Here is a 27,876-nt window from a genome sequence, read left to right on the forward strand (position 1 = left end):
CATGTACATGACTTGTGGAAGTTATCCCTTCTTACACCGCATGCACGTCACCCTAGGTCACGATTCCGAGCCACTCACGTGACGACTTCCTCTCCCTTTGCACAGGACATGCGACCGGGACATGATTCTCTGTCGAGGATGCTCAGTGTCGGATGCATGAGCGCGCACAGCTGCACCGGGCCGACTGGATCAGTCCACAAGCATGAGTGAGTCCCGTCACATATTTGACAGCCCTGCACCACAGACAGACCTACAGTGCACACCTAGAGTACAGATGGACCAACAGTACAGGCAGACTTAAAGCGGCTTCTATGTGGAGTTGTGAATGCCATGCTTGCCCTGGAGCACATCTGTGACATGGGCCAGAGGCTGTTGCGCTATGATCTTCTGGCTATGCATTGGCAAGTCCGTGTGTGAAGACCAAAACGAGCTGATCAATTGATTGCTGGTAGTGGAGTAAGACGTGGGTACTGGAGGTGTAATGAGTCACCTTTGCCCCGGCATTTTACTCTGTTGCATCTTGGATCAAACCGTGATCCTGACTCACAACAACTGTCTCTTTTCTTTAAGTTTGTGTTGAATGTATCGGCCACTCTTGGCTGCAGGGGTCGTATGTATGTATGTATGTTGAACTTCTTTCGCACCATATGTTGTCAACCGTGCTAATCAGAGGTGCGGGTCATGCGAACCCGTGACATGCCGCATGTGTAAATGTAAAACCATTGAGTCTCCCGCGCGCCATTTGTTTGATGCTTGTGTCGTGAGCGTACGAATCGTTAATGTGTTTCTCGATGCATCGTTATAACATGAGTGGGTGTCCCATGAAATTGGTTTGTTTGCTGTGGCTTGAGTTTTGTGTACCCTCGGATAGTCATTACTTTTTTTCTAATGCAGTACAGTTTTTTTGTTGTTTGCATAGTGTCTAAATGCAACTTGCATCTCAGGACACACATGTAAAGAATTTTGTGCATATTTATTTTAGAGAGTGAGAGAGAGATAGCCAGTCATGGGCAGAGGAAAACACAATGTGTTGAGCCTGGTCATGCTCAGGGGCTGGGGGAGTTTTAATGTAAAATAAAACCATTAGCACATCATCATCCTGACTTCTGAAAGTGGCATTGATTACTTGTTAATACAATTTTTAAACATTCAATTTTAGAAATGGGTTACAGTGCTTTTTCTCATCCATATTTCCACCGTTTTTGTTTTACGGTCGGCTTGGTGGTCACGTGGGTGTGGTTTGAGCACAGCGTTATGCATTGGCCTAAAACGCACGGTGGCTAAACGACCCAGCCGCCAACACTCGCCCATCAAACCCTCCGTACATGTGCCCGTGTGTGCGTGCATAATTTTGCGAAGGCGGCCGGGCTTGGTGTTGGCCACTCACCCCCTCCTGTCCCGAGCGGGTCTTCATAGGCGCTCGCGAACGGCACTTGCCCCCACAGGCTGTTAAGGCTACACGGGGGTCTTTGTCTTTTTTCATGTATGAGTGGGTGAGTGCGGTTATGCGCTTGCTGTAATACTTGTGTAAACGCCACTTGTGCGTGTGAATGCGTCTTTGTGTGCCAATGTGCCACACGCTTGTGCGCTTGTTTGTATTTGTTGGTGCGTGTGTGCGTGCGTGTGGCTATGAGCGAGTGTGTGCGTGCGTGGGACTATGGGTCCGATTCCCAGACATGGAACATGTCGCCCTGGAAGTGAGTGATACCTCACCCTGCAATGGCAATTCCCGAAGTTAACTCGGCCTTGATATGAGTGTCTGACGAGGCGTTCGAGCACCAGCACCGCAGAGACAAAGCTGGCTGGATTTGATGCTTGTTGAAAGGTTATGCAACCAACCTTTGGCTTCTACTTATTTATAACTCTCTTCAATTTATTTAATGGAAGATACAACCCAAAACAACTTTGAGATTTTGTCCTGTAGATACTTAGGCTGCGTGACTTGGGCTGTCCAACATGGGTTTGAAGCTTAATTCGTGAGATAAACAAAGCTGCAACTCATGTCGGACAGGCAGAAACACACAGCCTGAGTGTGCATCTACAAGGTAAAAAGACCAAATGTAGTTTTTGGCCTCTATGTTCCTTTATTTCATTGCCTTGACCATATTGAGTTTGGCTAATTTCCAAAGCCTCCGTTCGTTATGCACGTATGCAGAGCTGGTTGAATCTTGAAGGATTTTTTTTTGTTTTTACACTGGTAAGTTGTAAGAGCACATGCCCTTTCAGTAAAAATCTACCTTGGGTTTTAGGTGGGCGGGTGGCCTTTGGGTGGCGGGTGGCTCACTCTTCGTGGGTTCTGAGCGATCTCCCTGAATGGTGAATGCATTTCTCGGTGCCTGTTATTGCAGGTGTATTTAAAGTTCCACATAGCGACCCGCATTCTGTACATACCGGTAAATACGATATTTTTTGTTTCGCTGCAGTTAGAAAAAAAAACTCATAGTGCCGCTATAGAATAAAATAAATGCATTCGTTTAATGTGATTTAGCAAAAGGTAACACTTCATTTTGGGCAACTCGATGGACTTTTTTTTTCAGCACCGTTCCCAGCGAGTAAATTTACGCACGCTTTTTTTTACTCCCTTGAACTCCGTCCCTAAGAGTGGGCCGTTATGTGCCGGTGGTAACCATGAAAAGGCACGGAAATGGAAAATGCAACCCGCTTGACTCCGTGTTCCTGAGACAGTGAATCTTGATAGGTTTGCATCCTGCTAAACAGATTAACAAAGGACGGGAATTAAAGAAGCGCGGGGTTGGCTGCGGTTGACAAAAGGCGCTTGCGCCCCTCATCAGCACTGAACCAGCATCCCTGAGATGATTCTGGGTTAAAAGCTGAGGAATCGCTCGGATCTAAGTCTCATTAAATGGTGCCCGTTCACTCGGCAAGGACTGCAGTTTTTTTTTCGATTTATTGCTAAAGGTGTACCCCGGGTGTGGATTAAGAGGCCAACGAAAGCGACTTCAGTTGATATCATCATCCAGGGCTGATATCGTACAACAAGGTGGTCCGCTGCTAGCTTCACGAGTTCCAAACATATAAATATGTCTACTTCTCTTGACACAATTCCCAGTCGAGTGATTGGAATATAATTGGGAGGAAACAAGCACTTTCTGCTTGTAATTTTTTTCAGTACGAGTAAATACGTGTTACATGCCTTTTGGGAGTAGTTTGTTTTATGATGAACATCACTTTCGTCACGTTGATCACATTGTGTACTGATTTCCACCCACACATCTCTAATAACGCCACCACAAACACAACCCTGTTGGCTTTCGTAAGCAAAACAAAGCGCTTGATTGCACAACTTATTAAGTCGTATAACGTTTCAGGCGCACACGTGGGCACCTACACTCATAAATGTCAATATTGGCAGATGGCAGATGGGGGAGCAGGCCAAAACACAACGCTGGAAAACCCATGTTGAAAAAAATAGATCAGTGGGGTAGGGTGAAGAGAGGTCGGTGTGGACTCGTGTGTGCCATCTCATTTTGTATGTGCACCCGCTCACATAGCATATCTGCATGCCCATCTCATTGTTATTATATCAATGACAGGCCAATTAAAGGAATCGTTTCAGAGAATTAATTAACATTTCGAAGTCCACGCTACCGGTATAATTATCCGCTGTCCCATGGCACATGGATTTACAATTTCCAAAAAATTCCTCGTTCACTTATGAGGATGTGATGGCAAACTGAAAATGCGAATATTGATTTAATGATGTCCTTGCCTCCTTTTCATAGTCATCCTATTTTTTAAGTCTTTCCTTTATTTCCCTCTTTTTGCTTTCAGTTTTTTAAAGATAATCACCGCTGACCATGACTGCATCCCAGTTGTCTGCTGGGTAGTGTTCTTGTTTAACTGCTTGGGAAATTCAGTTGTTTGAGCACTTTAGCAAGCAGGAGGAAATCGGACTAAACTACGCATACACCCAAACTGCACATACACCCAAACTGCACATACACACGGTTGTGTGTACTGCCTTTAATTGGTTACGGTAAGGTGAAGGATCAAATTTACAATATAATTAAATTTGGTCATATATACATAGGGTTCAAATATGACCGCATCTCCAATTACTACACAGAAACGGTGGGCATGTCTATTTTACAGAGAGAGGTGGTCGGCAATATGCAGAGGTGAAAAAAGGAAAGGTCTTGTGCCTGGACTTGAACGTAGGCATAGAGTTGACAGCACGAATGGCTGGGGGAAGGGAGTTCCAGATTTACGGGAGCAGAAGAAGAGTGAGCGATTTCCCACTGAGCAAAGGCTGACTTGCGGCTTCAACAGAAAGCCTTGGATGCTTGAGTTGAGAGTGCGTAGAGGGGAGCAGAGTGCAGTGCGTAAGACTCGCACGAATCATGTCGTTCGTGACATGACGCAGCCGAAGTTAAATTGCTTAGGTTTGTCATTGAAAGCGGTACAATAAAAATGTACAAGTGTTTTATTCGGTCAGTACCTAAATGGATTCAATCACAGGTCGACTCGATTTTAGATTCAAACCGAGGCTCTTCATGGTTGCCAGCCGAGTGGTGGGACATGACCGTTGTGAGTCTGCAGAGATCCACCCAGGAGAGACACACCCAGCCCCTGTGCCAAAAACCCAGGGCTTCAACGCTGTCGGCTCTCGTTTCTTTCCCGGCCACTAACCGAGTGGCTCCTCCAGCAGATGACTCCATCTCTACTTAATCCACCAACCTCCCCCCCCCCTCCAGGCTTGCACCACAACATAGCACGGTCAACACAAATGTCACACGGTCTGCCTGGCCCTTTCCCTTATAGTAGGGCGTTTGTGCCGGTGTTTGTGTGTACCGCGGGCTAGCGCGTTGGCTGTGGTTGAGTAGCTGCGAATTCTTTCCATATCAAATCAGCGGGGGCGCGCAAGGAATCCGCGCACCCTCGTCGTAACGCGACGTGTTGGCACCCTCGGTCGGATTGTTTTTTTTAATTCAGTTTTGTTTTGCTGCTGCAGTGTTTTCATTGCCGGGTCAGGTGGCGCGTTGGCGAGGACGTGACTCCAAAATAGGACGGTCGGGAGTTCAAATCACAGCCAGGGGAGTAGAGAGGTCGTTTACCACAATGCTGGACGCAACCACACACACATATATAGAGTGAAAGAAATAATCTCCCATGTAGCCTGATGTATTTTTGGGGCAGTTTCTGTAATCGAGCACTCGTTAAGGTCCGCATGGTACGGTAGGGGTTGGTCGTGGCCATCACTGCTCATATGCAAATGAAGACAAATATCCCGAATGTTGTCTACACAGGATGTTGGGGGTGGCAAACGAGGGGGTGGGTGGCCAGCGCTCCGCCCAGCTGCCTTTGTCTCTTCAATTCTGATGTTTACACACTGTCAACTCATTTATGGCTGAGGCAACCTCGGGGAGCTTTAGGACTGGTTCAGATAGGCGTCACTGGTGTTGGCCGCGAGGGGGATTCGAACTCACCGGGTCGGCACACTAACCGATGCTCTACCGGTACCCACAAAGACAAAGATCCCCCATGTAGACTTAACAGACTGTTGGGACAAGTGCTATTCGCGAGCACCTATGAAGGCTGGCACAGTACACGAGGGGATGGGTGTCCCACACTACACCCGGCCGCCTTTGTCTCCCGAGTGGCGATGTTTACACACCGCACCAGGTACTCATTTGAGGCTGAGTCGCTCTCGGGGAGGCCCAGGACCGGTTCAGATAATTGCCACCGGTGTTGGCCGTGAGCGGTAATCGAACCCGGGTCGCCAGGTTCGTAGCGCAGCACGCTAACCGCTACACTACCGCTCCCCACAAACACTCTTACACACACATATGCACATTCACACACGTGCACATACGCATGCACACACATGCAAAGACTCACCACCTTTGAAGTCCTCTTTTCTGCCTTCTCCCCACTGAGCTTGGCAAGGGTGCAAATCAAAGCCTGATGCAAAACAAGAAACAATCTCAAAGAGCACCCGCTTAGGAATCTTAAGGGGCAAGGCAGGGTTTCAGATCTTTAAAGCATAATAATTTAAATCTTAGTTTTGTTGGAGAGCTAATCAATTAGTATCCAGCAATCGAACTCCGCATACATTTTAATGGTACGATATTTTCGTCTCGCTTAGATTTGCGGAGTTGTTTTGACTTAGGGGAATTGGCCAACACTGCCTGTGCCAAACCAAGGCTCCTCACGTTCCCATGCCCTCCAGCGTTTGCTTTTCACTCTGCCTGTTGTTTCCATGGCTCCCTCTTATAGCCAGCGTCACGCTTTCCCAAGCAAGTCCCAGGCAAATTAGGTCAGAGCGTCTGCCGAAATTGAGTTACGTTCGTCATTATGGTCTGCCCACCACCATTACTTCCCTTGGTCGCTCTAATGCTGCCCCAGAGGTAAACGTCTTGGTAAATGGTGTTGTTGAATCTGGGATTGTGTTTCCACACATTTGCCTAAAAACAAATAATCCTTACCAAAATGTCTCTGTGCGCAGACAGCCGATATGAGTGGTGGAGATTGCACATTCTCGTATTGGCTCCTGTTATGAACTCAGAAGGGATAATGAGCCAGGTCGACCACCCTCTCAAAAGAATCTTAACTTTGTGACCTTCCAGTTGCGAGTGTGGCGTTCCACCCACAGCACCACGCGGCTGGAGTTAGAACAAAGAGAGTAAATGTTGGGACAAGAAAACCAAGTTGATCGCTCCCCGTGTGTCACCGTGCCCCGCTTCAAATGAGCCTTTGAGCGAATAGCCTGCGTTGTTGCATTGTCGCAACCAAAAGCATGGGCAACAAATTATCTATATATAATGTACAGCCCATTATCAATTCACTGCTGGATGAAGGCTTCCCCAATCCCCATGCCGGTTGTATTTTTTTTTTACCATACTTTACCGTCTTAGTACTGATCGGTGAAGGTGGGGGACCCAAGACCGGCATGGATATCACTTGCCAATGATGTTAGGCGTGGCTGGGAATTGAACTTGGGTTGCTGGGATCGTAGCGTAGCACGCGAACTACTGCACCACTTGGATAAACTATAAAATACTGTAATTGTACCAGGTAAGGTCCACTGAGCTATGTAGCTCTTTTTCAGAAGCTATCTGGCCACAAATAATAGCTCAACGAAGTGACTTATCCCGTGGAAATGTATTGTCGCCAAATACTCTAAACGCATGTTGATTCTAAATGTGGATGGAAAATCGGAAGACCCGGAGAATATTCCACACGACCAGGGAGAGAATGCGCAAACGCCAAATGTACAAGCATCAGGGTCAGGATTGATCCCACGGCCTCCTGTATACCAGGCAAGGTATTAAACATCTCGCCACCTTGGGAAATTGTTTGCCAGGGTGTAATGTCACCGCTGAAAGACTGCGGCAGTGGCAGGGTGGCTCAGGGAGTATTAACGATGTTTTCGGACCGAGTCAGCATGCACCATCGGTGTCCTGAGTTCGAATCTACAGACACGTGATTAAACTGGGTTCTCAAGTGAATTGAGTTGATGGTCTCAGCCCGGTCATGATTTACTGTGCAAAAAAAACACCATTCTTTTAAATTTGTATATATATGTCTGTGTGTGTGAGAAACAGCAGTGCAGTGGTTAGTGCACTGCGAAAAAAGCACGTGGTTACCTGACTTCCATTCCCGCTCATCGGCAACATCATCGACGAATATCTGGACCTGTTTTATATGCGCTCGAGGTCAAACATCAGCACTGTGAAGACAGGCCTTCTAGGTGTGGCGGTGGACAAACTACCCACTTGTGCTCTGTGCCAGCCTTCCTAGGTGCTTGGGAACAGCACTTACCTCATCTGTATGGCAGTCCTTTATATTCGTGTGTGTGTGTGGGTTTGCAATTGTGTGTGTGTGGTCGACTTAGCCTTAAAATGACAACCTGGTGCAATGCGTATTTAACATCAGCACTAGGGAGACAAAGGTGGCCGGGTATGGGGCTGGCCACCCACCCCCACGTGTGTCGTGCTGGCTTTCATAGGTGCTGCTCGCTAACAGCACTTGCCCCAACAGTCGGTTAAGGCTATACGGGGGATCTTCATCTTTGTTTTGTACAATGTGGTGTGGTGTGGTGAGGCTGCTCACCGCCGTCGTTTTAATATTCCGTGATGACGCACAGTACACCCTGACCGTCGATTTTCCTGTGGCGGGGGATGGAAAAGCTGAGCTGCGAAATGTTAACATTTCGGGTGGCTTTCTCGCTTGTATGTGATGTGTGTATGGCTGTTAATTAATTTTATAATGTTGTATTCAAGGAATCGTTTCCGGAGGAAGTGTTTTTTTTAAGTACAGTAGCCCTCGTTACAGAAGTTTAGCTTAAAAAACGAATTCTCCACCTCTCCAGTACGTTTCCTCGTTTGTGGATTTCTGCATATACTGAATTAGTACTTAAGGTTTGACAAAGTACAGCTGCCTCACCATGATCACATTACTCAAGAATACAGCTGTGCTTTCTTAATCTGATGTCGTTACAGCTGCTTTTAGGGGAACTAAACGAAGCGCACACAAACACTTAAACAACTGCCGCCATTCGCCACTCGGTGATGGTGATGGCTCCAAGTGTGCCTGTGCGATGCGAGGTTTTGGAGTAGGCCATTGCGTGCCAACGTCATGGTCCAAATTTGACAGAAATTACCCTCGAATCACTACACGCAATCATTGCCTCCTGGTGCAAACATTCGGCAGGGCCCTTCTGAAAAACAGTCAAGAGGCTCAGTGAGGTTTTCCGAGGTAAACGTGCGTAATAATAACTATAATTTACTAAAGTGCACCGCTGCCTTTAGTTGTTGTTGTTATTCATGTTGTGATGGCATTGCGAGGGTGTTAAGGTTGTCAGAGAACGTTCATCCCAAGATACACGGAGGCTTGAACTGACACTTAAAATGATAAATGTGATGCCTTTTTTACCGAATGCATTTCTTTAATTTGGAAATATTATACTGATAAAAAGTAACCAATGAAAATAAATGTATGTTTTACGACTAATAGCTGGCTCAGTATGTTATAAGTCATTAGCAATGGCATACTTTAATGTAGATTCTCATTAATGGTGAAACAGTACACATTTGCCATATTGATGAACAATTTGAGTTATTTTAGCATTTTTCATTGCAGCACCTCACAACTGGCTGCTATGCTTATCTGCATTATAGGACACTTGAGTTGTTAGTCTATGAATTATTCTGTAGGTCACAGCTTTAACTGACTTTCAGAACTTTCTTTTCTCCACGATACTTTCATTTCTCTAATGTTTTGAGATGGGCGTTGGGAATATTTCGTATAATAATGAAAAGTCCAAGAAATGTGGGAACAAGTGTAGTGGATTCAACTGAGTCACAGACGTACTCTTTGGAGGCAACACATTTATTAACACCAACACACGAACACAAAGGGGTAACTGCCCCTTTACCAGATAGCATCCTATGGTGGTGGACCACCAGGCTACAATGGACAGGACCCCAACTTGGGTCCAGGTCCACGTGTTGGTGACTCTTCTGGGACGTAGAACGTAGATTCTTCAGGATAACAACAGCAGCCGGTCCCACTGGGGGACCCGGCTTGTATATCCCGTGGCGGGGCCCGCTCCGCCCCTGGCCACGACCACCTTCGAGAACCCCCGAGCGGGTTCCCGGGCCTGACACGTGATCACCCCAGCCCCCCTTTGGGGGCCCCCGGGTAGACACCTCTGGTCACATGTCCTCCGGGGTCAACCAGAGTACCATGGCCCCTTGCAGCCCCGTTCCGTGACCTGCACTCTCGCACCCTATCCTGTACAGGCTGGCACTGCACGCAGAGCGTGGTGCCATCCGTCAATGTCAGTCATTGCTCCCCGAGCCCCGCTAGGGCCGGTACTGCATCCACCTTCAGTGGTGTCTGCGATGAACATCGCACGCCGTGCCTCTCCTAGGTCCGCTTCGCACAGTGACATAAAACGATGTCACTACACAAGTATGGAGTCTTTGGGGAAGCGGGGTTAGTGTGCAGCTGAAACCGTGAAATATCGCTGGCATTAGCGTTACAGTCATGAAACATGTAAACGTTTTGCAAGTTCCATTGGAGCCAACCAAATGTTATACATCATAGAGTCCGGCAGCTGCGTGGATTGTCGAATGGTGCTTTTGTGGCTATGCCCTTGTCGCAAAGAAGTATTCGTGCCAAGTGCGTTTTGCGGAGGTGGAAATATAAGGGTGTGTGCAACTGCGACGTGTGAAGGAGGGCACGCCACAAGAAATTTCCTTGTTGTTCTTCTGAAAGACTTCTTACGCTTGGTGTATTGTATCTCCGAGCCACACAAGAATGACGTAAAGGGCAATTGCGTAACATTGGGTCCTCGTCTGCCCTGCCATTAGCGTGACTTCAACTTGGGGAAAACAAGTGCGTTTCGCTGGAGTTGGCACCAGCGGACGGGATGGCGTGTCAACCTTTTCTTTTTTCCCAACTCGCTTGAATTGACATTGATGGAAGGAGCTCGGGCAGTGGGCTGAATGTAAAAAAAAGCGAAAGTCTCGTATCAACAAAAAGTGCACAAGTAATATTAAGAAATAAAAAAAACTTTTCGCTCGTAATTTGTTCGGAGTGAGTCGTTGTTGTTAAAGCTTCGTGAAACATCTTCTGGGGTTGTATCGCGAAACACAACCACGCATAGGAAGTACATTTGAGTGAAAGCTTTCCTATGTGCATTGTCGCAGAAAATAGTTGTTATCGCAGGTTTTGGTCCCCAATTTTCCTCCCCTGCAACACTGGCCCCCTCTCTGCCAGTCCCCAGGGTGACATAGGGGGGGGGTGCGTTGAGCAGATTGGTGAAGCAGCTGGCCGCGCTGACTGTCACTCGTCATGAAGCCAGCGCTTTGGGGCGACGACGCGTGGCCGATCGCGCACGGAGACACCGCCACGTGCGCGCGGGACACACACACACCGACGGGCAGGGCTTAGAGGTGGCCAGTAGGCAGCGAATACAGTCAATTGTTTTTTGTGACTGTTTGTTAAATGACGTCCGCTTTTTCGCGTGGGTTTTCTCTGGGCACTCGATTTTCCTCCCATGCATGTAAAAATACCCAATAAAGATATAGCCAGGTTAACACGTAGGCTTTCGCGACTCATCCATAATACAGGTTTTTGGTGTATTGTACTTCAGATCCACACAAGTATGATGTAAAGGGTAATTGCGTAACATTGGGTCCTCGTCTGCCCTGCCTTTAGCGTGACTTCAACTTGGGGAAAGAAACTGCGTTTCGTAGGAGTTGGAACGATCGTATTATGAAGGAAATGGCCAAAATCCCAAAGTAAGACGTGCCTAAAGAGTATTGAACGCAGTGAGGTTTAAATGAAAAATGCAGTTTTTGTTTTGTCTGGTGCTTGGATAACAAAATAATGGTTACATTTGTTCCTTTATGCATCCTCTGACCAAGAGAGAGCTACGTTAAGAAAAATCAAACACTTTTGCAGCTGCCACCGCATTCACCTTCAGTGGCTGTGGCAAGGATTGCCTCTCAAGAATTGGCCTACGAAGTCATTCTAGACGCTGCAAACCCCACAGCTGACCTCGTAAGGTGCAAAAGAATTGTCTCACGAGACCCACAGGCCCTTTTTATGCATCCCCTGCAAAATGGATGTTTTTTGTCTTTTATTTTTGCTATTCCTGCTCTGCTCATGCACCACGGATCTCCCTTATGAAATAGCCGGGCAACTGGCTAAACGGGAGCATCCGTGTAACATATATAAAATAAGGTTCAACTTGAAATTCACTCTGTTGCAAATGCATTGCATGATATAATTTAATCCCGAATAAATTGTTCTTCGTTTGAAGTCACGAGTCAGAGCTGCGCTGGGGCTCATCTCCTCTGACAACCCTGAGCGAGTGCTAGAAATTCCACATTCCTGTGCCATTGTTTATTTCACCATTATGCGGATTAAATGGCCATAGCCGAATTGCATGAACACAAGACACACGTATTAAACACACACACACCCCTGAGAGAAATTGAAAGTAGCCCTTTGTGATATGGAAATTGTAGCATGAGAGGGAAGCTGTTATCGTGAGTGCTGTGCCTTAATCATAGAGCGCTGTATGCACGTAAGCCACCCACCCCACAGGGCTGGCAACCTGTAGCTCATGGAGAAACTTTCCGGCGCGTTCAACGCAGCTGGAGCGAAAGCGGAACCCATTCCCGTGTTGAGTAACTTGCCCATATGTGCTGCAACGTTTTTACTGCTCGCCCAATATTTTCAAATGGCTGAAAGAGGAAGTGTTATAACAGTGGTCAAGAATTGAAAAATAATTCGTCCAATTCGTATGAAAGTTGAACCGATGACTAAAATCACCCGAAATGCGCCCAAACTCAGAAGATAAGCAGATAACATGGATAGTGCTTGGATGGGCAACCACCATGCATAGCAGGTGTCTTAGACTGCTGTGGGGCTGTGCAGAGAGAAGTAGGGGGCAGTACAGCGACACATATAGCACTGTACGTGTGCTGGAGAGATTTCCATCGATAAGCTAATTTCGCGACGTGACGCTTATCAGTACAATCAGGGTAACATTGGTGGAAAATGATCGTTTCTGCAGTTGTTTTTTATTAGACGGGGCAGCCTTGCAGTGAGCGTTGGCCCCACGGCCACCTGCCCGGGAGAGTATTGTGCCCAACGTGACGAGGAGGTGGCCTGGACATTACCCATGCGAACTGAGGAAGGCGTACGCCCGAAAGCGGCACGAATCCCCCGTTTCCTGTCGCAGTTAATCACAAAGTACTTGAGCCCTTAATCTTATCGTCTCCCTCCCTAATCAGCCGCCACGTAAAGCTCCCGTGAGCATCCATCACCGTTGCGGTCCTTCCCCCCCCCCCCATGTCCGTCTCCCATCAAGGGTTTCGCTCGGGATGCTCGCCAAATGCGCTTGTCGGAATCTTTATCGGAAGCTTTATTGAGACTGGAGGAGGAGTCCGATGAACTTACGGAAGCCCTTTTTCATCGATGTCCAGTGTGGGCTGGTCGGCAAGTTACAACAGCAAACAAGACAAAAAAACGAAGTGCAAAATAGAGGAAATGGTAAGCGAGTCACTAAATAAAATTAAATACAGGGGCTCTACTTACAAACGAGTTCGGTTCAAGAGGTCTGTTCGTAAGTCCAACTTCACTCCTGTCGATTCCAAACATGTTGTACGGCGTGTACACTAAACACGGGGAATGGCTTTAAAAGTTTTGTAATCTCCTGTAGATGTAGATGCCACTGGTTCTTCACGTTCTGCAGATGTAGATGCCACCACCGCCACCTGTTGCGTGGCGGTTGAATTAACGGCTCTCGGTCCGAATGGGCAACTGGACATACGGACAGGTTTGTTCGTATCTCTGAAAGTTCCTAAGTCGCAAGTTTGTAAGTTCAGGAGTCCCTGTACAAAATTAATGTATCACTTATATATAATAGTCCGATTTATCGAGCTTTTGGGAAACGTAGCAAAAACAACAACAAAATGGTCTCAGACCACACCAAGATAACAGCACACAGTCGTAGTCCCTCAATAAAACGGCACATTAACATTGAACTATAGATACGCAGGTTTTAGCCTGATGGTGGAAAATCTGGCTGTCATAGTACACAACTCCCGCCGATATCCATGCTGGGGACACCTCGACATGCCCCTAGTGCTGCAGGGTTTACCGGGATCGTTGTACCACCCCGAATCTTATGTTTGTCAACGAACAATTGGATGGCACCAACATTTGGAGAATTTTCAGATTAATTTTGTCCCGTACTTTGTGAGACTTCACCATGCCTAAACAATCCGGAATGTACCCTGTCTTATCAGATATCAGTTGCTAAGCAGGATTTTAAGCCTGGATACTATTTTGATGGATGATACGCATGTGTAACAGGTGTTATAGGCTGTGACGGTATGTAGTTGGGCAGCAGGCCAGTGCATAAAAGTCTGTTGGACTTCATTACTACAATGTCTCTGCTCCCCGCCGTCACCAACCCGTACTGACCAGAGTGGTGAAGTATGCTCAAACAACCCAAATGGCCCACAAGGCGTCATCGGTGGGCCTTCATCCAGTGGTAGTTTTTATAAAGGCCTGTACGTGTTTATTCAGCCAGTCGGCCCCTCCCTGTGGTCAATGAAATGAGTTGCCACTTTCTGGGAAGTCGTTCGTGGTTTTTCTGTGGAGAGGACTGGGCCAACACCATTAGGAATGTGGAATTTCCACCACTGGGCCCAAGGCGGCCAGTGGAGATATGAGTGCCATCCCGCCCTCGTTTGAGCACGGTGGCATTTGAGACTTTTTAATCTGCGGCACGGATGTAGCAGCTGTTTCTCATGTTTGATCTGCTCTTGGAATGAATGTTACCCTTCCCTATTGCCTGCCGTTTTTAATTACTTTGCACATGTTTACATTCCGCCTTGGTTTGTTTTGCTCTCTCTTGCGAGCATTTTGAGATGGCGAATATACTCAACACTCCAGTGAGCAACAAGTGTGTGTGTGTTGAGGATGCTCTTGCAAACCCCGCCGTGAAACACAGGCCACGGCGCTTCTCTTGGTCTGCCGTGCGCCGTGGAGGACTTCACCAGGGCTAGACTGGACCAAATCGTCCTCGTCATCATCATCATGTGCCCCATACGGGACAAACCGAGGTGTGCGGTGGCCACGCACGCGTGAATAAAAAGATAACGCGTGAAAACTCGTGACTCCAGCTGAAGACTAGATAGATACTGGGGCTCATCCACTGTAGCTTGGAAGCTATCAGTAATTATTCGCTGATTATCTAAAAAATACTCAATTGGAATATACACGGCAATCATTACCTCCCTAATGCATAAAACTTGGCAGGATTTTTCTGAAAAAGGGTCATGAGACTGACTCGGTGAGCCTTTCCTGGGTAAACAGGCGTAATAATTATAATACATAACATAATTTGTCTTGAGAATAGGTTTTCCCCTTTTTTCTGGCAACAAAACAGGATAATTTGTCTTGTCGCAGTGGTGTACATGGAGTATACAGCACATGTATACACCACGCGCTGTATATGCACGTGTGTTATGTTTCTGAATACTTTATTTAATTTAAATTTGACCACCTTTTTCATAAACCTCGTGGTTGACAGCAGAGGGCAGTGCGGTAACAACCATTGGTGGACTGTACCTCTGCACCATATATCATGGGACTTTTTTGCCAGTATCAAAGTATGAAAAATAAGGTTTTATTCTTTATAGCAAAAAAAACCCCCTGCATTAACTCCACGTACTTGTGGTGAACATGCAAACAAACATGCTCTGATAATTATGGGCATTGTCTTTGAAATTGATTGGCCTCTACACCAACACTATCAGAGCGTTTCTAACACCTGCTTTATATTATTGGTTCTTTCGGTAAAGTCACGTAGAAGGGAAACAATAAAATAATACAAAATATTAAACAATTAAATAATAAAAATATAAAACAATATTGTGAGAATTTTTTTATATATTTGTATTGTTTCCCTTCTACGTGACTTTACCGAAAGAACCAAGAATTTGAATCCCTGCAGTCACGAAAGCTTTAAATCAAAACACCTGCTTTATTGCCAGAAAGGGTCAAACATCTTTCCTTTTTTTCCATTATAAGCACCCTGTCGTGCCAACCCGCACTGGCCAAGCGTGATAAAGTCTGGTCATAGAGCCCCCATCACCCACGCAGTGTGGGAAGGCCTTGATCCTGCAGTAGGTTAACACAAGGGCTGTTCATTTGCCGTCGTTAATTAACTCTGCTGTTGTTACAATGGCATATACAGTTTGTTTGTGTGTTTGTTGAACTTATTTTGCACCGTATATAGCCAACCGTGCTTGCCGGATGTGGAGGTGGAAGGACAACTAACTAAACACCAAAAGCAGTTCTAAAGAAATTAGTTTTCATATTCTTGGTTCTTTCGGTAAAGTCACGTAGAAGGGAAACAATAAAATAAAAAATATATAAAACAATAAAATTCTCACGACGTTTCGATTGCAGCACAAGAAATCATCATCAGGTGTGAAAACCACAGCAAGCAAATTTTAAAAAAGTGGAGGTTTTTTATTGTTTCCCTTCTACGTGACTTTACCGAAAGAACCAAGAATATGAATCCCTGCAGTCACGAAAGCTTTTAATAAAAAAATGAGTTTTCAATTTAGATTTAAAATTGCATAGCTCCAGTGGCTTCCTAATGTCGGAATGAAGATCGTTCCAGACGGCCGCAGAAGTGCATCTAAAGCGTGCGTTGAACTAACTATCTTTGTTCAATGGTTAGGCAAAAGTACGCGCGTGTTTACCATATTTATATATATTTATGTTGTCTTATTTGTATTTTTATATTTAGATTTACTGAGCAGCAGTGGCCATCTCTCTCTTAGCAAAACGAAGGAAAGTTTTGAATGTAAACTGCTTTCTCAGCCACTAACATTTGAGTTTATGTAAACTTTAGTTGACTGGAATTTAACATTGGACAAATCTCTTTAGCCTTGGTTTTTTACCAAATGTATCTTATGCAGCTCTTTGGAGGCTGGGTTGGGGGCCACACTTTGTGTCTGGGACTGCCAACCTGCGGGGATATTTGGGTGCTTGTAGACATGAGTACAAGCAAGTCGGTATCTGGTATACCTGGGTAGATTGTTTGAGTGTTATCCCCTCGTATGCTTGCCTTTCCTCAGTACTCCTCTCAAATTTATAAAACCGGTTAATGAATCCAAGCATCCTGAGCGCAGGAGCCTCCTGAAAAAGAGTCTTGGGACTCGGGGCGAGGCTTTCGTTTGCTAAATGTTCATCATCAGTCCTGATGCATCCACTGCTGGATAAATGCCTCCCCAAGCCATCGCCATCCCTGATGAACCTGTGATGCAACAATCCACCGAGCGCTTGAATGTGAGTTGCTTTAATGGCTCCATCTCCCCGGTGTAACTCCCTTTTGGACAAATTCCAAACCTTGGCTGCCACTCCTTGGGCCCAAGTTGACTTCTGTACTTACACTTCCCTAACAGTTGGATAAATACTTTGTGCTTGTTGTTAAAAAGACACTACGGCATACCTTTATTTTTTCCAAATTAAATTTATCATTGGTTCAGGGAAATATATTTGAAGGCTCTTGACAGACAGTGTGTTCTCTTTATTGCATTCTTTAAGAGATGATTATGTTTCAAATTGAAAGCCTTCCAGGCACCTTTCACCCGTTCTGTCTGACACACTTCAATCCTCCGCTCACGATTCCCTCCCAGGACGTGCCTCCTTGTCGAAGCTGACAGCTGAATTCCCCCAAGCAATTCTCGCAGGAAGCATTGAAGATTGTATCCAGACTAAACAAACACTGGCCCGTTGCAGGGGTGAGCGGGTGCGTGCGTGTGTGTGCACACGGTAGTGGGGAGCGGTAGTGTGGCGGTGAGCCCCGCTGAGCTACGAATCCGGCAACCCGAGTTCCACACCCGCTCACGGCCAAGATCAGTGACGATTATCTGAATCGGTCCTGGGCCTCCCTGAGGTCGACTCAGCCTCAAATGAGTACCTGGTGTGGTGTTTAAATATCGCCGCTGGGGAGACAAAGGCGGCCGGGCGTCCACCCCCTCGTGCACCGTGCTGGCTTTCATAGGTGCTCGCGAACAGCACTTGCCCAAACATTCTGTTTAAGGCTATTTGGGGGATCTGTGTCTGTTTGTGTGCATGTGTAACTGCTTTTACTCTTACAGTTTGCGTGGTTATGCTTTTGTGTGTGGCTACGTGTGGTGATAGCCACACCACCCCCCCCGCGCCTGCCTTAATCGGTAATTGACGACATAACTTTCTCCAACCATCTTGTTAATTCTAAATGGGGATCTTTGTCTTTGTTTTGTGTATTTCTGAGAGCGTGTGCGTATGGGGAGCAGTGGTGTCGTGGTTACCGCTCTTCGCTATGAGCCCTGTGGCTGACATCAGTGACGAGTGGTATCTGAATCTGTCCTGAGGCTTCTTGAGGTTGATTCAGCATAAAAAAACCCATCTTAAGCATCAGCACCACTGTACTGGCCATGGAACTTCTTGTGTGCCTACTGGCTGTATTAGGTTATCAACCAACAACAAACAGTTTAACTTTTTGTTTGTAAAGCTCAAGGGATATTGTTTTTTTGTGTGGAGGAACTAGTCGTACAGTTTCGTGTTTCACACATTCAACTGCAATCTTGATAACCCAGGTTCATTTCCTGGCCGTTCACGTACCCTCACCAGTCGTACATGGTATCTGAAGTTGGCCCTTGCCTCCCCTAGGTTGACTCGGAGCAAAATGAGTACCTGGTGTAGTGTGTGTGAATGTCAGAAGATGGGAGACCAAGGCTGGCAAGCTACAATCCTAAATTCACCACTCCCTCATGTGCGTTTTGTGTTTTGTCTGTTGTCCTTCCCCCGCACCTCCGATTAGCACGTTTGGCTATGTACGGTGCGAAAGAAGTTTGACATACATACATACATACTGTTGTCCTCAATAGGTGCTCGCGAAAATACTCTTTTTCTCACGGTCTGTACAGCTAAATGGAAGATGTTAATCGTCTTTCTCTCTGCACTGATGAGAGCGCACGCTAGGAGCCCCTGTAACCGTGCGATTACATCTGCTACCCACTCCGCAGGCTTCTATCTCCCAGCATCGCATTCCTCCGTCTCACCATATGTCTCAAACAAAAGTTGACGTCTGTGCGTGGCCCTTAGTACAGCAGCATTGGGGCGACAGTTGTGTCTGTGGTCACAGTTATGGGAAGACTGCTCTTGGGTTAACGGCAAAACGTGCACATTTAATAGACGTATCTCGGAGGGTTTTTTTTTGTGTCAGCGTGTCCCACCAAGTGTTATTCATTGTACCTAATTTATCAAGCCCTTACAGATAATGTAAGAAGGTGAGCTCAGGTTGAGGCTCCGGCCAGGATTTGAACGTTAAGCTGCCCGAATGCGAGTCCAATATTAAAATGACAACACCACCCTTAAAGCAAACAACAGTAATAAGTACAGGTTCAGAAAGGTACGTTCCATTATTAACGAATCATAATGAGGCAGTAGTTTGAACTGTGTGGTTGAAATGTTGTCAACGTATTACTCGTGTATTTGTGCTTTTTTCTTAAGTTAAAAAGCTCGAGTGACGTTCAGCAGCACATAACAGGAGAAGTTGAAACCATCACACCCGAGATGTTGACATACACCCGGGACGTTCTTGAATCTGATGTGTCCCGCTAATTCCATGGGGCACTTGGGGAGCTTTAGAGAGATAAAATAACTCGGTGGATAAAATCTTCACGACCCAGTGGTCCATGTGTGGGGTACAGTGGGGAGCGGTGGTGTAGCGGTCACCGCGCTGCGCTATGAACACAGCGAGCCAAGTTTGATTCCCGCTCACGGCCAAACACCGTTGATGATTATCTGACACGGTCCTGGGCCTCCCCTAGGTTGACTGAGCCTCAAATGAGTATCTGGTATGGTGTGTATACATCGCCATTGGGGAGACAAAGGCGGTCGGGTGTGGTGCTGGCCACCCACCCCCTCGTGTACCGTTCCGGCTTTCATAGGTGCTCGCTAACAGCACTTGCTCCAACGGTGTGTAAAGGCTATACGGGGATCTTTGTCTTTGGGGTACAGTGGTGCATTGGTTAGGACACTTCGCTATGAACCCGGCGACCCGAGTTCCATTCTCGTTCACGGTCAACATCGGTGGCGAATACTTGAACCAGTCCTGGGCCTCCCCAGGGTGACTCTGGGTTAAATGTTTACCTGGTGCGGTGTGTAAATATCAGCACTGGAGAGACAAAGGTGGCTGGGCGTGGTGCTGGCCACCCACCCCTTCGTGTACCGTTCCGGCTTTCATAGGTGCTCACTAACAGCACTTACCCCTACAGTCTGTGGGGGATCTTTGCCTTTGTATAGTTTTATCAACTAAACTCATAATGCTGTCTAATCATAATTATACAGCCATGGATGATGTCTTCATGAACACCCTGAGGGTGGAGAAGTGGTGCAGGAGTGGATCGCTTACTGCTCTACGAACCCAGCGACCAAAGTTCGATTCCCGGCTCAGGCTAACGTCAGCACCGAGTGATATGTGAACCGGTGCTGTGGCCCCACCCTTCCAACTCGCTCCGAGCATCGTGGCGGTGTGTGCTCAAACAACTCCCATGATCGGCAGGGTGTGGGAAGGCCTTCATCCACCAATGGATTGTTAAAAGACTGCAAATGTGTTTTTTGTGTGTGTGACTTTTTGTACCTTTCTTCTACTTTCCACTCCTTTTGTTTTTTTTATTATTTGTTGTTGTGACTGACCCCCGTGCCTCTACTGGACATCTGTGATAAAGAGCTTCATAGCTCATCGGATTCTTCCGCCGGTCTAAATTAACCTTTCCGATCCTGATTCTAAAGTTGTTGCACGCTACAGCGATAGATACGGAAGACGTCGCGTCCTTGTTCCTACTCTGCCGACGGCGAGTGCACGCGGGTGACTAAACAGGATGCGCTTGATGGGGCGCGGCTTGCAAGTGTGAACACCTGCCTGTATGGGGAGTGGCGGTGTAGCGGTTAGCGCGTCACCAGTTTTGGGCCTCCCCTAGGTCGACTCGGCCTTAAATGAGTACCTGATGCGGTGTTTAAACATCGCCACTGGGGTGACAAAGGTGGCCGGGCATGGTGCTGGCCATCCACCAACCTCGTGTGCCTATTCCAGCCTTCATAAGTGCTCGCTAACAGCACTTGCCCCAACAGTCCGTTAACGCTATACGGGGGATCTTTGTTGACGCAGGGCGAGCTAGCCTTGCGACGAGAACGCCTCCCCACTGTGTCCCGCGCCGCCACCGCCCGTGTGTGACGCAGCATTCCCTCGTTATTCGCGAAGGATACATTCCGGAGATGTTCGTGAATTCTTGTGGGTGATGATGATGTTGGCCCATGAATGTGGTGCATGCAGCGTCTGCAGATGCTTCTAAAGTTTTCCAAATTTCTCTGTCGATCTCTCTCATCACCTTATCTCATCACTTTTTCTCTCTCTCGATGCAATCGTATAGAGTTCCAGATGTGACTCTCAGATAGGCAAACTCGCGTATGGCAAGTTCGTGAATAACGAGGGAATGCGGTACAGAGCTGGGCTCAGCGATGCTCGCGATCAGAAAATTATAGATACCTAGTCATGGATGGCAATTGATATCTAAAGCAAGTCCCAGCCTCCTCCCCCTCTTTATCAACCCGCATTGACCAATGTGGTGAAGTGTGATCAAATAAACCCCATGACCGATGCAGCATTGAGAGGTATTTGTCCGACAGCAGACTAACAAAGAAAGGGCTGGCCATTTACGTTTAAAATCTGTTCGTGCACTTCCTACATATCATGTTATATAATTTATTATACTATTAGAAGAATTACGAATGGTATTGAGAGCAGTGGTATTCCTTTGTTAGTGTGCCACAGCGAATGTTCAGCCGCGGAGGACGTTTATCAAGAATAAAATCCTCATCGTTACTCTGAGTTAATAAAAAATCGGTACCGCTTTGTGAAAAGTCTCCAGTGCTCGTTCTTACGGAGAGACTGGCTCCCCCCCCCACCATGGGAATGTGGAATTCACACCACTGGCTCAAGTCTGCCAGTGGACGTGAGTGCTTCCCCATTGTTCGTTGAGCGTGGACAAATTTTTGACAAGTTTCTGAATTTGAAGTAAAGAGAGAGAAAGAACTTTGGCCGAGTCCCTACACACGCGGTCGCGTTTCGCACACACACACACAATGTAGTGGCACGCAATGACGTGCTCTTGGGAATGGCGCCAGGGGAGGTGTCATTTTGAAGACCAAATAAATCGGCAAAGCGCAGACTTGTTTTGATGATTCTCCACGTGCTGCCCTTCAATCTTCTTCTGCTGTACGGCTGATGTAGATACAGAGCAACAACCACAATTTCACATTCAGATGGTCGAGCTAGATAACCTTGTCAGAAACAGCGGGAGTGTATTATCGCTGTGATGTCTCCTTCGTATTTGTGGATTGGGAATTGCGTCGTTATGTGTTGTACGGTCTGTTATGGATGACCACAGTCGCACACCGCTGGAGAGTTTTAAATGGTCCATTTGTGCATCAGGTGTCCGCATCTGCCATGTTTTGTGCACATGCGATTTGGAGCAGACCATGAGCTCTTAAAATCTAACCACAGACCCTTGAACTTAGTAGGTGCACGGACCTTGTAGCTGCTGAAGCTGAACCTTCCGACTCGTGTGGAGTGTCGTGTAGGTATGGGCCATGGGGCAGGAAGCAAGTCTTTAAAGTTTAAAGCAACGGGTACACGGCACAGCAGATGTCACACGCTGCCTAAAGCCGGTGGTTCCTCTGCCTCAAAGGGCAGTGCGCTCGTTCTAATCTCTTGCGGCCGTCCCGAGCCACAGGTCAAAGCGAGAAGTTCGCTTGGGTGGCGGGGGGGACTTTCTGTCCTTGAGATGACCACGGTTTTACTTCCTACAGAGTGTTTAGCGTTCTATTGAGCATTGAGGGGACGATTAGCTCAGTCGACCTCCAACTGGGATATGATGCAACAAAAAACACAAACTTTTTAAGATACTGCCGGATCGCCCTTGGCAAAGACTTCATCGAAACCAGCAAACTTTCAACGTGGGAGATGACATAAGCGACATATATAACCCGCCTTGTGAACATATGTCTTTTTCGAATGAATGTACATGAAAGGATTGTCTGAAAAGAGCACGAGACTTATCGCAACGAACGATCCCGCTTGCGATGGTGATCTTGGTAGAGGGAAGCCTCGAGCGATGTCTAGCGGTGCCCCCCCGCCGCGTGTAAATACGGGACTCGGCTACGAAAGCCACGCCGAAAACCGGCGACCCTACATGGCGATGGGGCGACGTGCCACCCTCGCAACCCCCACCGCAAGCACCGCAGGTGATGTCAGCCCCAACGGAACCTAATGTTTTCGTTACGAAAGTAAAGACGCTTGCTGGTGATGTGGGCAAGGGAGCAAGGCGAAAGCTGTGCCAGGAATGATTTAATGGACTGAGATTAAAGATTGAAGCCTGCAGTAGGATAAACACTCGCAGCAAGTCTGATGACAACAGTAGTGGGACGAATGACAGCATTGATTAAACTGTACAGAGGAGGAATCTTTATTATATTTAACTTTGCAATGTCCGTCCAAAGTCATTATCAGCGCCAAATGGTGACGGTTATGTTTTGCGGATGCAGACATATTTAACCGAGATCTTCCGTCTATGGCCTTGGGCAGAAAACAAGATCTGGCGCGTGCAGCATAAGTTTTTTTTATAAACAAAGTGCCCCCCCCTCCGCCCGCGGTCGTTGCGACGAGGAGTGACGTCCGTGCTGGCAGCCTTCCCCCCCACCGTGCGCCCAGCAAGCCTGACGTCGTCTAACCACAGCAGCGAGTTAGGAGGAGCCGTCGTCACACTGCCTCTGCGCCGCACCAGCCTGTCGCACTGCAGCCGAGAGAGAGAGTGGAGAAGAAGAGCGAGCCGCCGTCGGCTCCGCAGCCTGGTGGCGTTGAAAGAAAACTTCACCGCCGGTTTTTCTGGTGGGCGAGAGAAGAGAGAGAGAAAAGGCCGAGATATTACATGTGGTCTTGAAGAGCGCGCGTCTGTTGAATTGAGAACTTTGGGCAAGATTTTAACGACGACGGTCTTCACGACGGGGGCGAGTTTAAACCCGCTCGTTTTGGTCGCGTCAACATCGGCACGTCGTGCTCGCTTGGGCCTGAAGCTTCGCAGGTGTTGTTACTTTCTGGCTAACGCTAGCGCACCGGCGTGTCTGAATCAAGCTTTTGGCAGTGGTGCATTTACTGTTGACATCCAAACGTCACGGACGGGAGCGTCGACAGCACAAGTGAAGCGGCTGGGGATGCTGCTGCTGCTGTTGCCTTGACTTTTGGATGAGGACCACGACGACCAAAGGGCAATAAGCAACTTAAAATCATGAGGCACAAATGCTGTGGGTATACTTCTTAATTCCGTTTCTCTGCATCACGCTCGGCTATTGTTTCTTGATCACTGTGTGTTTGAGTACTTCATGTCAACGCTGAATATTCGTTTTTTTTATTTTCACGCGTATTTTTACCAATAGCGATTCAGTTTCGGGCTTTGCGTCTATTTAAATGTGTTTATGTTTTGCTTGTTTACAGATGCAGGCTTTGCGCCCAATTTAATTGTGTTTACGATTTTCTTGTTTACACTCTTGTTAAGATATATTTTCCAGAACTCGCAACCGAGCTGTGGCATGTCTTCCTGTTTATGCATTGCTCTTCATAACAAAAAAAAACTCATCGCATTCAAAAGTCAAAGTGCCTCCCTGATCAAATGATTCTGACGGGGAGACGCCATGCTAATGTGGAATTTCCGTCACTGGCTCGGAGCCAACAACAGAGATGAGCACTAAGTGCTTGTTTGGGCAAGCGAATAATTTTACACGACTTTGAGTGTAGAGCCTAGGAAACCCGCGCGCTGAATTTGTTTTTCATACAACTTGCTGTCCACAGCTGTTCCAAACGGCGTGTTTAACCAACAATGGTGTCTTCCTATGTCTTGCTCTGTCTCAGTTTGGTATCGTTATGCTGGGTAGGTCAAGAAGGGAACTTGACGGAGCATTCCCTGATCAGTATCTTTAACTCAAAACAACCTAAAAGTGAGCGCAGGTGAAATGTCAATAAAAATTTGCAAATGGAGTAAAATTTATATAGATACAGAACCCGAGATTCATCACATCTCAAGATGCTGTAGAGGAAGGAAGACATTTATGATGAGGTTATAGCGAAGGCGAGGAATTTGTTATGTATGTACGTTGAACTTCTTTTGCACCATATGTAGCCAATTGTGCTATTCGGAGTTTCAGGGGAAGGACAACAAACTAAACACGAAAGCAGTTCTAAAGAAATTTGTTTTCAATCCTAGATTTACAAGTCCATAGCTCCAGTGGCTTCCTCATATCGGAAGGAAGGGCATTTCAGACGGCCGCAGAAGCGCACTTGAAAGCACGCGATGTTACGTGAAGGGAAAGGTTGGTGGATGCACAGCATGAGAGAAAGATTCTTCACCACTGTGCGAGTGGAATGCACATGGACGTGCTTATCTGTCTTACGAGCCGAGTAGAATCATAAGCCTGGACTTGAACCAATAGATGGAATCGGCATTGCGGACTGCCAAGGAATGAGGGTGGGGTAGTTCCAAACTCGGGAACAACAGCTGAGGAGTGACCTCCCTTTGAACCGGGATTGACTGAAGGTTTTAACAGGAGGCCTTGGTTGCTGGATTGGAGGGCAGGGGAAGAGAAAAGTGCAATGCATGGGGAGAGAGGCGGTGGATGTTTTTGTCACTGACAAACTGCCGCGTTGCATTACATATTATAGAACAGTTGCGATGATTGCACGTGGCAGTTTGATGCAAGTTGAATCCCAGGGCTGTGACTGATGTGGTTTTTTTGTGTGTTTTGTGTTAATCCATTCAGGCCATGTGGAAGCACTTTACTATTTAGAGCACAGAACAAATAAACAAGTGATTTCCGTTCTAACGGAACGTTCCGTCATTCCTTCCCGTTGATGCAAATTGAAGGCCATATGAGACAGCTGGTTTTAACGTCCGCTGTGGTGCTGGAGGCTAGCTCTCTCCCTCACTCACGGAAGACAGCCTTATCCATTCAGATCAGGTGTCCATTTGCCAGTGGGTTCCTTGATTTGAAGCCAAGTTAAAAACCAATTGAAATGTCTGTTTTGCAAGGGAGACCTTGAATGTGACACTGATAATGTCGTGTATAGCACTTTTATCGCAGTAATACATGATAGGTAGTCACAGTTTAGTGTTTGCAATAAAATAATGGACCAATGGCAAGTGTGATTAATATGGCTTCGTAAAAAATACAATTGAAGTGTCACATAACGGGTGGCCTAGAGAAACAGTTGTAATGTGACCGCACCTTTTTATATTCGTATAAGTGAAATCTCATCTCAAATGAGCAATGAACTACGCTCATATCTTGGCAGTCGTGAGTCGGTGGTGGAAACGATGCATTCCCAGGGCAGGCACTTTGACGTCCAGAAAAAGCTAAACCTATTTTAGTCACCGCTAGTGATGATTGTGGGCTGAGTCAACAACACCGGACTGGAACATTAACTGTTCCATTGTAAGTCAAGTGCTCTGACCACAGCACTACCCAGCCTGTTCACTGTGCTACTCGGTAGCCGTTGAACGTTAGACCAGCACGTACCTTTACATCTCTTTGTCAACCCACTGCCTTATGTATGTATGTTGAACTTCGCACCATGCGTAGCCAACCGCGCTAATCGGAGGTGCGGGGGGGAAGGACAACAACCTAAACACAAAAAGCAGTTCTAAGGAAATGAGTTTTCAATCTATATTTAATTGTGCATGGCTCCAGTGGCTTCCTAACATCGGAAGGAAGAGCGTTCCAGACGGCCGCAGAAGCGCGTCTGAAAGTGCGCGATGCGGTGACCGCCTTCGTTCGATGGTTGGCCAAAAGCCGCTGCTGTGAGGATGACCGGAGTTGACCAGATCAATGTCGATCGTGGCGGTGGTTTGACCCTACCTCGCCAAGCTTTTAAGTACAGGCTGGTGAAGGGAGCCATCTGGGACTGGATCAGATATCACTCGCCACTGATGTTAACTTGTGGTCGGAAATCGAACCCAGCATTTGCCGAGTTCAAGCACATTGCAGTACCCCACCTGCTCCACCTTTCCACTTGCGCTGTGGATGACAATGCTGTAAATCATCCGCTTGGGAATGTCTAACTCAATCGCCTTCAGGTGTGGTCGCTCTGTGGTTCAATGTCTACAGAGAAACCTCTTGAGAGACCAGTGCCACCACCTATACAGCAGTGAGTGTTGTTTTATGACTCCGCTCATTGTTGTGGGTCGGGGCATGGCTCAAACACTTTGGAATGTCTGCTGTAAAGTTGTATGATGTCACCAGTTGTGTCGAACAAAGCCACTGTGCTAAGCATACAGTGCTACATTCTTTACCATCAGCCACTGTGTCATCATCATCAGCGCCGTTACCACGGACTGGGGTCAGCAGGAGTACGTGGGTGGTTATTTTTTAACAGCGCTCAGCTTACTTCACCACCTCATGAAGGTTGTGAGCTTTTATTGTTAATGAGAGTTGACTGCCCCATGTTGTGTCTTCAGTCAATAAAATGACTTACCAGCTTTAGTGGGAACATCATGACGCCGTTTCTCATGTACGCTGACGGTCAGGTCACAAAGGAGAATGGGGAATTCCCACCCCTTGGTAATGGCTTCCGGTGGAAATAAACACTATCCCTGGCTATTTTTTCGGTAAAGTCACGTAGGTAAAAACATTAAAATTAATAAAAGTAAAATAAAATAAAAATCGCGACGTTTCGGAGGCAACACAAGCTTTCGTCTTGCAGTCACGAAAGCTTCCAATCTAGAATTTATCCCTGGCTACTTGTTTGCGTTAGCAGCACGCTGAAATGGCCTATTCCCAAATCGCCCAGAATGTGCCAGATCCCATGTAATATGTCAGATGCTCAGCTGCTTTGAACCTGGATGGTGCTTGTTTTTGGGTGGCCATCATTGCACGGCAGGTTGTTATAGTCTGCGCAACTATACGTTGGGCAGCAGAGGTCGGTTCAGAAAAATTAATTGTTGTACAGTAATTCTATGCCCCCTCGTCTATGCTCCCCGCGTTTACCAATCTGCATTGATTCGCGTAGTGAAATACGGTTGAATGACCCGTGATATTCACGTGGTATCGGAAAGCTCACATGCAGCAGTGGGTTTGCAAAGGGCTGTACACGTACTCCAAATTGAATTGACATGTTACTTACATAAGGAATATATACGAGTACGATATTTCTGTAACTAATGTTTCTAAGTGTTGTGTTTACCGAAGAGGGAATGGTTATTTCTACAGCATTTGGAT

At 46.9% G+C, this 27,876-nt stretch overlaps 1 protein-coding gene across 3 annotated transcripts in view; it reads left to right on the top strand.

The window, feature by feature from the left end:
* Nucleotides 1-27,876, top strand: part of LOC144722961 (USP6 N-terminal-like protein) — a 58,086-nt gene that overhangs the window by 8,789 nt on the left and 21,421 nt on the right. For 2 of the 3 annotated variants that reach the window (XM_078601422.1, XM_078601421.1), the window contains exon 2: nt 106-206. In XM_078601422.1, the coding sequence (XP_078457548.1) occupies nt 203-206 (4 nt within the window). In that variant the 5' untranslated portion in view covers nt 106-202. Of the gene's footprint in view, nt 1-105; nt 207-22,384; nt 23,914-27,876 lie in introns of those variants that run through there. The other variant, XM_078601419.1, reaches the window with a different exon arrangement.

This window comes from Lampetra planeri, chromosome 16 (genome assembly GCF_965212315.1).
Source record: "Lampetra planeri chromosome 16, kcLamPlan1.2.h2, whole genome shotgun sequence".
In the NCBI taxonomy this organism is placed as follows: Eukaryota; Metazoa; Chordata; class Hyperoartia; order Petromyzontiformes; family Petromyzontidae; genus Lampetra; species Lampetra planeri.